This window comes from Choloepus didactylus, chromosome 27 (assembly GCF_015220235.1).
Source record: "Choloepus didactylus isolate mChoDid1 chromosome 27, mChoDid1.pri, whole genome shotgun sequence".
Lineage (NCBI taxonomy): Eukaryota > Metazoa > Chordata > Mammalia > Pilosa > Megalonychidae > Choloepus > Choloepus didactylus.
The window spans coordinates 4,630,146-4,644,390 of NC_051333.1; the positions used below are offsets into that span (position 1 = coordinate 4,630,146).

General features: G+C 38.3%; 1 protein-coding gene across 1 annotated transcript; it reads left to right on the top strand.

The window, feature by feature from the left end:
* Positions 1 to 690: 690 nt before the first annotated feature.
* On the top strand, positions 691 to 6,969 carry LOC119521094 (vomeronasal type-1 receptor 4-like). The gene is made up of 2 exons (XM_037819144.1): positions 691 to 1,566; positions 6,730 to 6,969. The coding sequence occupies exons 1-2, from the start codon at positions 691 to 693 to the stop codon at positions 6,754 to 6,756; spliced, it is 903 nt and encodes a 300-aa protein (XP_037675072.1). The 3' UTR covers positions 6,757 to 6,969.
* Positions 6,970 to 14,245: the final 7,276 nt, after the last annotated feature.

The following is a 14,245-nucleotide window of genomic DNA, read 5'->3' on the forward strand; positions in this document are numbered from 1 at the left end:
GTTTTCTGTTGCCATCCTTATATTGAGCCAGTATTGCTTTCCTTAAATCCAAGTGGGTTATGGGGAAAGTTCCTGTAGTATTTTACTGCAACTGATGCATCAACATTATATTATCTTTTAAACCTTTATTTGTGATTAATATTGTCCCTGGATTACATATTTACACATTACTGGACACTTGCTATCACCAAAATGGGTAAATGATATCACCAGTTTAAAATCACATTACAAGGGGTAAAAAAAGCTCAATCTATATCTCGAATATTTAAGAATGCAGCTAACTAGTTTTGTGAGTAGAGCATGGTGGTTAACTGCCAAGCCAGGTCCAAGTCTCCACTCTGCCCCTAACCAGCACATGAATGTAGACAAACCTCCCTGTGCCTCACTTTCGTTGTCTTTATAGTAAAAGCAATAGTAGTGGCCACCTCATAGATTTGTGAAGAATAAGGAAGTTACCACATACAGAATCTTCATGGCAGTGATTCCCTCATTAATAACACACTTTAAATGTTACACATTCATCTATCAGCAAACTCTTAAGAAAACACAGACTTTAAGTAAATATTTGTTAGTGAGTACTAATGGTACGTGGAAAAGACTGGGTTTCAGTTGACATGTGGCCCACATCTCCTATTCCCGTGCAGAATCTTCTGGCTCTGAAGAGAAACGTCAGTGTCTGGGAACTGCAGAATGTCCTCCAGGGATTTGGCAACAGGCTTGGTCATCTTGTCCCAGACTGTAGTTGGGGTGCTGGGGAATTTCTCTCTTCTCTACCGTCACATCTTTCTTTATGTCACTGGATGCAGGTTAAGGTCCATAGATTTGCTTCTCAAGAACCTGATTGTAGCCAACTCCTTGTCCATCCTCACTTGTGGAGTCCCCAGGACAATGGCGGCATTTGGGTTGAAAGATTTCCTCAATGATACTGGATGCAAACTTCTTCTCTACTTTCGCAGTATTGGCAGGGGTGTGTGCATTGGCAGCACCTGCCTCTTGAGTATCTTCCAGGCCATCACCATCAGCCCCAATAACTCCAGGTGGGCAGAGATTAAAGTGAAAGCTCCCAATTACATCGGCCTCTCCATATCCCTGTGCTGGCTCCTCTACATGCTGATAAATATCATTTTTCTTGTGTTTATGACTGGCAATTGGAGAAATGATACCATCATAAAGAGAAAAAATTTCGGGTACTGTTCTTCTAAATATCATGACAGAAGTGCAGACTCACTGTATGCTGCATTGTTATCATTCCCTGATGCTCTATGTTTGGGGCTCATGCTCTGGGCCAGTGGCTCCATGGTTTCCATCCTTTACAGGCACAAGCAGAGGGTCCAACACATTCACAGGACCAGCCTCTCCCCGAGGTCCTCCCCTGAGTCCAGAGCTACACAAACCATCCTTTTACTGGTGAGCACCTTTGTATCCTTTTACACCATCTCTTGCATCTTTCAGATTTGTATTGCTCTGTTTGATAATCCTGGTTTGTTTCTGCTGCAGATAGATGCAATATTTGCTTTGTTTTTTCCAACTATCAGCCCATTTGTTCTCATGGGCTGTGATTCCAGTGTATCTGGGGTCAGCTTTTCCTGCAGAAGGAATAAAAATTTCCCTAATTCCATCAGATATACATAAATGGTATTTCTTTGTGCAACATTCGGTTGCTTCTTCATTTGGCTGTAAGCAGAATTATGAAGCTGTCACATATTACAGGAGAGGGGCAGTAAACACACCATATATATTTATTTTTATATGTATGAATGCATGCTTTTGTATTTGTATTTATGCGTCTGTATACACACACACAGACACACACACACTCCTTCATTCATACACAGAACATGTTTCTTTTCTATCAGGCAATAATATTTGAAAATTGTGTGTTAGGAAATTAAGAACAATGCTAATTACAATGAAAAAATGCATTAACATTAAAGTTTATTTTATCTGATTTAAATGTGTGTATTTATATATAATACGTTTCTATAATATATTTGTCAATTGTTTAAAGTTATATGAAATATTTTTTTCATTTTTTATTCTTTAATCTTTGTGTTTTTGCCCTCTCTCTTGAAAAAATATCCAATTGAATATAGCCAAACAATAATTTACTCTAACAGGAGAAGCTAGTCTGTTTGTTAATAATGGATATATTTGGAATTAAATTTATTAAGTGATTGTCTTCTCCTCCTAACACTTCTATATTCCTATTTTGTATATCTTCACTTTTTGTTAGTTGATTTTTAAAATAATTCTACATTTTACCCTTTTTGTTTGGAAGTTGTATAAAGTATCTTTCAGTTTTTAATGTAGAAATTACACCTTACAGTTTAAAACTAATCACACTATCAAGTTACTTCATAGCGTTAACCTTTACTTCGAAGATATAAGAACAATAACATGACACTAATTTATATACCTTCTGTCAATATAAAAGAAATTATGATGTGTTGAAAATATTTCAGGGACATTCCCAAGTCATAAGTGTACTGCTTGGTGAAATTTATAAAACAGGCCGCTTTCTATATGACGGTCCTAGATTAGAAAGCAGAATATTTTATAAAGTTCATACTTTAAAAACTAGAATATTGCATGAAGACCCTATGAAGGAAAAGCAGAATATTTTATCCGAGATGTATCCCTGTGGCCCTTTCTTGTGAATCTCAAGGTTAACCACTCTTTTCACACCTCACAGCTTAGATCACTTTCACCTCTTTTATTCTTTATATAAATGGAATCATACCACCTGGTATGTTTAGTATTGGGACTTTGAAATTGCATATGTTTTCTTGAATCTATCTGTATCTTTGCATGTTGTTGTGTATCATTTATTAGCATTGGTGATGGAATTCCCTTGTGTGAATTTCAAACAATTTGATCATTCTACCATTGATGCACATGTGAGTGTTTTTCAGTTTGGGCCTGTTACGAAGAGTTCTGGATGTAAATTCTAGAAAACGTTTTCCTGACACAGGTATGAGTTTCGTTTTGGTATATATACAGAGTATAGAAATTCTGTGCCATGTGTTTACATCTCTTCATCTTTAGAAGACACTGCCAAACAGATTTCCAAAATATGTGTAGCAATTTTCACAGCCACCGGTAATGTGTGAGTTTACCACTGCATGCATATCTTTGCCAACATTTGAAATATTCTGTCATTTTCATTTCTGGTAGGTATGTGCTGTATCAAGTAGTGACTATTTGCATTTCTTGTTAAGTAAAGAAGTTAATCAATTTTCACGTTTATTAGCCATTGGGTAAAATCTTTTTTTGAGTCTCTGTTAGTTGTTTTTGCCCATTTTATTCCTGTTGTGTCATCAGTGTTTTCCTTCTTGATCTGTAAGACTTTTTTATATATGCTGGATAGGAGTCTTTCTTGGTGTCCCTTCTCCCACAGCCCTCCCTCACACTCTAATTCTCTCTCTCTTTCACTGTCAAACTCGGTGTCTTTTGAAGAGATGTTCTTAATTTTAATAGAATCTAATTTGTGATTTTTATATCTTGTTTTGTGTAACAATCTTTTCCTATTTTAAAACCACAGTGTTGTTCTCCTTTGTCTTCTGCTAAAAACATAATTATCTTTAAAATTTAGATCAGCAACCTATTCCTAATCAATTTGTTGTACTACGGGGAGGATTTAATTTTTACAAAGCTAACAAATTGCAATTTATTCTGAAAATGTTGTTGTTTGTCTTTTCTACTTTGCATTTGCTTTCTGTGCCTCATCCAGTTTAACCTTATATTTTCTATGATGTCTGCTGGGAATTCTTTCAGTTCCTGCTCTTTCAGTCATTATAAACCCCATAGAACCACACTGCTGAAGTTCATTCACTTGTCAAAAATTTTCTACTGGCCTTTTTGTAGGAGGTTTGATTATTCCCATTTTTAAAGGATAAATTTACATCGTATTGGGAGAAAATGCACCACAGCTGTCTCAGGTTCTTTCCTCCTCTTCCTTTTTTCATGTATTGTGTCAACTTATGTTCCTGTGTTTCAAGAAATTTATATAACAAACAGCCTTGGGGGATGGCTGTAGTGTCTCTAATCTTAGGGCAAGTTAATTACCTGAACAATATCCTAGATGTCATGCTTCCATGTGAGGAAATGCTGGGCAGCTTTGCATGTAACATATTTTAGGGGATTGTGCTTCCTTAACCTTGAGTTTCCTCAGCTGTGATGCAATTCCTCTGCCTTTGCAGCATCTTCTGTATGTGAATAATGGGAAAAGAGGGAAAATGTATAACTTTGAAGCACTGGCTGAAAGAAAGATAAAGAAGCAGATCAACCTTGACTTGTCACGTGCTTCTTGGCACCTCCTAGTTGCTGCTCCGTGCCACCTGCCTCCTTCCCAGGACAGAGAGCCCTGCCTTGAAAGTGTCCCCTCTAAGGCTGACACCCCTCCCTTCTTGTCAGGACCCCTGGGAAATATGTGGGGTAATGTCAGAGAACATCCTTGAGAAAGGAGTGAGTCTGCCCAGAAACACAAAATAAGGGAAGTTGTAGTTTTGGAAATTGGGGCAGTTTGGGCAGCATCTGACAAAGGCAGTGGTTGGAAGACTGAACCCTGGTAGTGGAGAAATCAGACACCAAGGGTCATATGGGGAGACACTGGGCAAAAGCCATAGGTGCGACCAAATTACGAGAGTGGACTTGCATGCAGACCGACCCTCCAGTGCCACCTCCCAGCACTCAACTTTCCAAAGTGAAAAAGGTGCAGCTTTGCTTTGGTCATGATTCATGCTACTTTTTGGTTATTAAAAGATGTCTTTCTTATTTCAACAAAAATCAGAAATAGAGCCTATATAGCAGCTCTTTACTAGGAGCTACAGCTGAGTCTCTGAGACTTGCATAAAATTTCTAAGGAGATGGTCACAACTCATCTGCAGGACAATGAATGTTTTGATCACACCGTGTGTTTACACAGGCCAGGAGTGAAGATTAGAGGATGGTTTAGGGTGTTTCTGGATGAGACTATCTGAACTATCACTTTTCCTCTCTGCCACAATGAGGAGTTGGGCAGGGATCCTTTAACTCAATTCATGAAGGGAAGATATTTAGGAGCCAGGCAGAGAGTTCAACATGTGTCCGCTGCATTTGGATGGGTCTTTTGCCCTCCTAAGTACTCTAAAGGATAAGAGGCCATCAGAAGGATCCCCTCCTGCAGAAGAGGGATTTGCAGTAAATGCTACCTTGCAGAAGTAGAAAGAAACTGTAGCCCAGGATTTGCCAGCACAGAGAATGTGTGACTCTTTCCCATGGGACAGCCGTTGACCCCACATGAGGGAGACCTCACCGGTTTGGACTTAGGTCTTGTCCATCTAGTCCACTTGGAGACTTTCTTTGGCCCCCTTTCTCTCTTAAAAGCTCTGCCCAGCATTTGCCTGTGAGTTTTCAGTCGTACATACCAGCTGTCCTCTCATCTGCTCTGCTGTGGACCCATGGGCAGATACTTCACAGACTCCCCAGCCTACAGGCATTTGGGCAATTCATGCACAAGGAGGCACTGGCAGGGACTGGAGAGGGAGGTGTCAGGCTGTGGATCCCTCCAGTGCTGATGGCCCTGGCTGCTGTGCTCAGGTCACAACCTTCCCCGTGTTTTTCCTGTAGCTCTGGGAGGTGTGTGTGTGTGGAGACCAGCTTCCAGCGACTAACCTCTGCATTGCCTCAGCATTCCCTGTGAGTGAAATACCCAGAATAGATATTTTCCTCACTGAACCTTGACTAATGGAAATTTACATAGAATAATTATGCCTTATGAATAATGGTGTCTTAAATTTAGTGAATTAGGGTATGTAAAAATTCTGCTAAGAAGAGCCTGTTTACTTTTGTTGAATATTATGCTAAATGTCCTATTTCCATACAGTTTGATTTCATTATGTAACAGCATTTATTCAAGCATGGTTTACTGAGATGTGATTTACATGATGTAAAATTCATACTTTAGATGTTCAGTTCTATGAGTTTGGTAAATGTGTATACTCAGGTAACTACCACCAGTATCTAGTTATACAGTTTTTTGATACTCCAAAGATTTCTGTTCCCTTGAAATCAGTATCCTCCCCTCATATCACACCCTGGAAAACTTTCAGTATCATATAAATAGAGTCATATACTATATGGCATTTTGAAACTTTTCTCTTTCATGCAGCATAATTCCTTTGATGTTCATTCAGGGTGTTGCATATATCATTTGTTTGTTTCTTTTAATTGCTGAGTATGAATTCATTGTGTGGATACACCACTAATTTGTACATCTATGATGGTTAAATTCATTTCTGAACTTGGCTAGATGATGGTGTCCTGTTGTTTGGTCAAGCAGCAGCCTTATTGTTACTGTGAGAGTTCACATGGATTTACACCATTGGTCAGTTGATTGCATCTACCACTGATTACATCTACAATCTGAGATGAGAGGAATCTCTTCATCCAATCAGTTGGAAACCTTAAAGTGAGAACTGAGGATTTCAGCAGTCAGAAAGAGGAATTTGTATCTCTACATTAAGCAGACAGGGTCTCCTGGGGAATTCAACATCAGCTCCACTGAGTTTCCAACTCTCAGCCTGCCCTACAGAATCCAGACTTGTTAATCCCCATGGTGGTGTGAGCCAGTTTCTGTAATAAATCTCTTAATATTTTCACACACACACATATATATATCTCTCTGGAGAACCCTGATTATCCCAACTCATACATCATCTATCAGTTGTTAGACATTTGAGGTTTTTCCAGCTTTGGAGACTATGCTATAGGTCATAAGCTTTTAATATAGGCCTTTTTTGGGTGGATTACTACCTTTGTAAAATTAAGTATAAATATTAAAGATATGCTAAAAATTGTATCTTTTGCAATTATTTACTCTAGACTAGATTCCGTTTAATATCAGTCACAGAATCTTGCATATCACCTTAGATGGTACAAAAACTAATCATTTGCGCCCCACTGATATATCACAAAAACCCAAAATTGTCTCAGGAGAAACAGTTGTAGCTTTTCAGAGGATAGTGGCACTGTTATACCAGTAGACCCATATGAACTTTCTGGATGCCTCTTATCTGGTTTTACTCAATTACCTTTGAAGAGACAGAACCTTGGATCAATTAGGAGGAGAGAATCAAGGAAATGGGCTATATTAACTCCCCAGCAGCTGGACTCGGATTGGGGTCAGGGGTAATGCAAATAGATGGCATGGGCATATTAATTACTGTCTGCATTGTTTCCTAAATGAGGAAATTAATGATACTCTGGAGATTTTTATCCCACTTTAAATTATAGTGGAATTTAAAAGGGCAAAGACATAAAATTAATTTTTTCTTAATGTACATCTAAATCCTCCTTATAAAACATAAGGAGATCCTTGAAAGGATGCAAAGGCATAATACATGATAAATCTAAATCAGGGCAAGTAAGGAATGGAGGGAGGGACAGAATGAAACCTGTGGTACTGGAGTCGAGTCAGAGACATCAGGATGAGTGCATATAGACCCCCGGATGCATAGATCCAGAAATAATTATACAAATGTTTGTAAATATATATTTCCAGGCTCTGTCTGCTTAGAGGGCCTAAGATCAGTGACAGTCAGTGTCAATGAATACATTTAGAATCCAGGACTTTCTTTCTGACTCCATTGTCTAATCAAAGGCTTCTTGGGGAAATGGATGATTCCATGTCTGGAGCAGGAAAAGTACAAGATGATCCTGGAGCATCTTTTAGTGCCAAAAATTAGGAAGTGTTGAGAAAGCCAGAAGACTAGGGATATATCAAAGGTGTGGGCTCCAGTTTGAAAGAATTCCCTAGGACATAGCTGGAAAAATTTGAGCAACAAAATAAACAGTACAGTGTTAGTTGATAACACAAATTATAAAATAAATATAGGTAAGGCTGTAGAAGATGACCTGAGAAGTGAATGATAAAAAGATAAATAGCTCCTAGGGAGATATTGTAATATAACAAGTACTGAAATATCAGAAGTGGTTTGACATATCTGTAAGGAAATAATGGATTACTCAACAATTATGGAAGAAAACAAATTTAATTTTGTTCTAACTTATATCATTTACATATTTAGCTGTCACATGCATCAAGAGCCAAGTATGAACTTGTAAAACATGAAAATATTCCATCAAAACTTAGAAATCAAAATTTTAGGATTATGGCATAGCAGAATAGTCTTTCAGAAATCATAAAATGTAAAGTAGGATTGAAAGAATAAAACCTTGATACTGTGAAAGCTAGTAAATGCTGTTTGAAAATATACCTTAAGGACACCACAGAAATGGAAGAATACATTTCCACTGTATCATCCATGTCCTAGTTTGCTAATGCTGCGGAATGCAAAACACCAGAGATGGATTGGCTTTTATAAAAAGGGGGTTTATTTGGCTATACAGTTACAGTCTTAAGGCCATAAAGTGTCCAAGGTAACACATCAGTAATCAGGTACCTTCACTGGAGGATGGCCAATGGTGTCCGGAAAACCTCTGTTAGCTGGGAAGGCACGTGGCTGGCGTCTGCTCCAAAGTTCTGGTTTCAAAATGGCTTTCTCCCAGGACGTTCCTCTCTAGCAAGCTTGCTCCTCTTCAAAACTTCACTCACAGCTGTACTCAGTTCCTTTTCTTTGAGTCAGCTCATTTATATGGCTCCACTGATCAAGGCCCACCCCGAATGGGTGGGGCCACGCCTCCACGGAAATATCCATCAGTTATCGTCCACAGTTGGGTGGGGCGCATCTCCATGCAAACAACCTAATTCAAACGTTCCAACTTAATCCCCAAGATTATGTCTGCCCCACAAGATTGCACCAAAGAATATGGCTTTTTTTCTGGGGGACATAATACATTCAAACTGGCACAACCCAGAAAGAAGTTCTCTTGGGAAGAGAAAAAAATGATATATAGTCACCTATAAATGAAAGAAGTGATAGCTGAAAATTATGCTTTAAAAATTCCTTCACTTAAGCAGCTTTGGTTCTTCTAGTACCCTAGCTGAGCTGGTTTTCTATTAATATAATCTTAGTAGTTGGCTGTTTGTACTTCGTTTCAAGAAGGACAATAACCAGACCTTCCGAGCTCTGCTGACAGGAAATAAGATGAGAGAATGGCCTCAAGAGCACCTGTAGCCCAGTGAATAAGTGCCTTAGTCATCAAAAGAAAAAAGTTTGACATTCCTGAGTGGTCAGCTAAGAAAACAGTCATGAAGACTCTGCCTGTAGACATTCACACATCAATTTCTAAATCTAATCACTGAAGCTGGAACAAGACGTGCACAAAACAAAAGATGATTGAGAAATTTGCCAGTTCTCTCTTTCCAAAGATCTAATTCTTTGCTGCCCTGAGAAGAATGTATCATGCAACCATTAATTGGTTTTTTGACCCCTACCCCTTTTCCTTTACCTATAAAACCCTAACTCGCGTCCTTACTTTGAGCTGGTTTCGGGAAGTTCCCTCATCTCCTTGCCAGTGCATTTGCAATAAATCACCTTCTCGCTCAGAGTCATGGTTCTCCTTTGTAGCGCCGGATGGGGTGAGCCCTTCTTTTGGAAAAAGCCATGCTGGTTGTAACAAAAGAACAACAAAAAATGTAAAAAGGAATGTGAAAAGCCAATTCATAGATCAGTACCCACATGTGGTGAATACATGTGTTATGTAATATGCAATGTTGTTAGTGACAATGTAGATGCAAATAAAAATGAAACCATTTCACTTCCATACTATTACTAAAAATCAAGACAATGCACTGGGTCCATGATGTGGTGAACTGGAGTCCCCTACAGTGTTCAGGATGTGTATTTGTTCAAACCACTCCAGCAGTCAAGAAAGTCACATGGACTAAACTTGACGATGCTGGAAACAATGACATGCATCAGCAATTCAAGTCCTCATTTTCTGTTCATAAAAACAATGACATTGCCCAAAGATATTCACAGCATTATTGACCATGGAAGGAAAATACTGGATACAACATAACTTTTTCATAAGGCATTAAAAAAAAAATCCAGTATATCTACACAGGTAAAAGATGGTGAAGCTGAATTTACTAGAAGTAAATGTATCAGTGAAATATTTCCAGAAAGTTGTTTGAGTGAAAAAGCATGATACAGACTTAGACAGTATATTGACCTGTGTATAACTATTATAACCAGGAAGTAAATAATATATAGTGTTAAAAGCGTATACCTATATGTTACTACATTTAAAATTCTTGGGAATGTAAACCGCAAATTATAGGTGCTTGTATGTGCTGTAGACATATATGATAAAATAAAAGTGCAGAGGAAAATCAAACACCAAATAAATTATTATGCCAAATCTAGGGAGTGCAGGACATGATTAGATCATAGACGACTGCATCGTGTTGATTAGGTCAGCATGAAGGCAGGGTGTCCTGAGGCAACAACAAGTTCAGCTGGAGATGGAAACATGTCCTCAGCTTAACCCTTATCCAATCTTCCTGGAACCTCCACTGTGTCCTGTGGATTTGTCAAACCTCCACAATCTCAGCTTCTGAGGACAGGCAGGGAGAGAACAGTTTGGTTTCTGCTACAGTTCAGTTCCACAGTTTACCACCCATGAAATAAGAGAGTGGGGGATATCTATATTGGAATGGTTTTGGCATTAGGGAAAGGGTTAATTGTTCAATAGTATATGTCAGCATAGAATCGAATTCAAAATTTCCAAAGAATTCTCACCAATGAAATGAGATGTGGTGATTGACAGAAGACTTCTGGGACTATTTTTGGGTTTTAAATACCATCTTGTTAAAAAGTTATAAACCTAGTAAATAAGTATATATATGTTAATTAAATGTTTGTAATTCTCAAAACAGGTTGACTTTGGAAAACAAACTGAATTTACCCAAAGAGGGAAAACTTGAAAATAAGCAAGCATCATTCTGGGGATAACAATTTGATCTAAGCAGTTGTTTCAAAACTATCAACATTCAGTTTCCTGAAAGTTGTTGCTAGGACTAATAGATAGAAATGCAGTTCTAATTTTAGAGGCTTTAATATCTTTATTAAATCACTGTGCATAAACAGTTATAAAAAGTAATCTTATTTATTTTATATACTTATTCAATATGCTTTTCAGTAGTTTCAACGTGTTGAAAATAAGATATGTTGGCGTCTGTCTCAGTGCCTTCAAGTACTTTGAAAGCAATCTTTTCAAACTCTTTTCTGAAGGATGAAATGCTACTCATTCAACGGACTTAGGAAATAGTTTACATGTTTGTGATAACATAGTTACATATGGATGCATTTGTCATTTTTATTTGGAAAAATCATTCAGTTTGAGAATCAACCAACATTTATTGACTTCTGTGTGCTAGATAACCTTAACCAATGTTACATTCATTGAATACTCAGAAATGTACAAATTTGATATTTTTAATACTATGTCACCAGTTTTATTTTTTAAACAATCCTTGGTGTCCTGAGCTGAATTAGCAAGAAGACTCCTTGGTAAGGTTTACTCCTTTGTTCTTCCCATAAGTACAAGCCATTTAATTTAAAATTGTGCATCACACTACATCCTCAAATAGTAGTAGTTTATTCAATAGCAACCACTACTTGGTTCTTTGTCACTTATTTTAAGTGTGTATGTTTACATAAGTAACATATTCATTGTAGAAAATTATAAAATAAAGATACACGAAAATGATTTTTACATTACCTATTCCACCATTCAAAGATAACCACTGTTAACATTTTGGTGTGTATTCTTTTCGGATATTTTTTGGTATTTTAGTCTTTTGTTTTAAATAAAAGGCATGCTTCTTGGTTGTTGTAATCCTTCTATTTATAAATCAAAAAATAATATATAACATCTTGTATCCACTTAATTGAGACATGAGGGTAGAGGGCCAAGGTGCCAGAGCATGATATAAGGGACAGGAGGGCACATGGGAAGGTGGCTTGGAGTGGAGACTTTCATGTGAATGTTTCATTTTCTGATGCACAGAGCAGCAGCCTGTGAACTGGAATAGGTTTTTAGGAAAAGGTCCTCAAATTTAGAATTTGCTTATTCCATGCACACAATAATTTAAATATTGGAGTGTTTATTATTTAGAAGTGGGCTGTAAGGGCAGTTAAAGCCTGCATACATTTATGACAATATGAAGAAAATTATCAACATTCAATATGATGAGAATATTTTTCAACCCTCTTTTCAAATAAAACATTTCTTAATTATTGTCATACCTGCTTCCTAACATATTTTCCAAAGTATTTCCATAAGTTATTTGTTGTAATTTTGAAGCACAACATTATTCCAAATATAAGGGGGTCCCTGAAGCAAGAATGTGGGTTGAAATCATTCATTTTGGAGATAATAGCAGGAACCACACAGGACAGTGAGGGTAGTGAGAGGGGCAAGAGAAGGGAAACAATAGAGAATGGGTTATGAGTCCCAGGGATATGTTTATTTATAAAACTAATTTTGAGTTTTAGTCTGTAAGCATTAACATCAACTCATGCATCAGGTTCTTTCCCAGGAGTATTTCCACAGAAGGTATTTCAGGGATGAGGTATGACTTAATTCAAAGGCTCTCATATCTAGGGTGCATCAGATTCGCCTGTTGGGTTTGTAAACCCAGATTGAAGGGCCCCTCCTCAGGTTACTAATTCTGTAGTTGTGGACAGGGGGACAAGACTCTTTATTTCTTATGACTTTCCCGTGATTACAGTGCTTCTGGTCCAGGGCCACACTTTGAAAACCAGTGACTTTATGCACATTTATTGTCTCTTCTCCAGTAAGAATGTGGGTCCGAAGGGGGAAATGAAGTCACATTGCTGACTGGCGTTAGCCTTAACTATTTTCTGGGTGTGATGAGCTTTAAGTCTAGTTGGTGTCAGGCAAGGTCAGGGCTACATTTCTCCTACATTCCCAGCTTTGGCACCTGTGTACAGACTCTGGGCCATGGTGGTCAGAGAAGTATCCACTGAGGGACTCTGAATGTGGCCTGGGAAGGAATGGTCAGTTCTCCCTTCTCAGAGATGGTTCCCTGGTCCTTGTGACACACCCTGGATGAGTCAGGAGTTGTAGGCACCACTGATTATCCATGATGGAAGGGGCTGCTGAGAGATGGGATGGGACAGTCCACCCACCTCCTGTCTCCTTGTGGGAAAGCATTTGAAGTGAACTTTCCCTGTCTCCATGAAGCATTCATATGTGGGATAGGTGGAAGGTGATAGCTCTGAGGATATGGGATGTGGGTTCATGCACAGACATGCCGGACAGGCCTAGATTCCCATGTTTCTCATGAGCAATCTCTTCACACAGTGGAGCAGTAGGTCTGGGCTGTTCATAGGCATCTGTATTTACAAATGAACTACAGGTCCAAAGACTCAACTGCATGTAGCAAGGTTGTCTTTCCTCTCAGGAAATAAATTTTAATCAAAAAATGTTTGTAAAAGTTGAACAACAATGTTTAGAAGTAAAAATACTTGTGCAATGTGTCATATTTATAGTAAGTTTATTTTCTTAGAAAAGAGTTGAAAACATGCTAATTTACAATGACTTTATTATAAATAGTCAAAATATATCAGGCCAAGAGATTATTTCCATAATAGGTTCAATTTCCACTGAAACCTTTCTATATAGTAACCAACTCACCTCAGACAAGGAACTGCTTAAACGATGAAGATCACATTGTTGGGTCTTTTACCCAATTTCCTAAATTTCAGTTATTTGCACATCAAATACCCATTAATTACACCTTCCTTTTGACTGTGCAGCTTAATATTTACTCTTACTGGTGATGTACTTTCTCATTAAATTACAAGACCCTTATAAGTTATTTTCACCTATAATAAAACATAGAAATACATGATTACAATAGGCACCATTTTATGTCTATCCCCAACATTATCTGGAGTTCAGTGTGCACATCCTCTATATCTGCAGATGTGCCGATTCACATCTGTTCCCTGTACCTTTGCCATCTCAGTCCAACAGTCGGTTCCAAGCCAGGTGAGGCTGGAGCCTGAGTCTTCCCTGACATGGAGGTTCTTGCACTCCAAGACACTCTCCTCAGAGAAGGAGGAGACCAGAAGGTCTCCAGAGAGGAGAGTCACTGGGACATGGGGACAGTGTTGTTCAGACTCCATTCTGATAAGGATGTGTGGTCATTTCAGGGGAAAGGAACTGGGAAGATGTTCTGAATCTGGAGCTCCACCATCCATTGTCCAATGTTGGGAAGACCATGGTGAGGCCCTGTCCTGGAGCATGCCTGGACAGTGGAGGTTGAAGT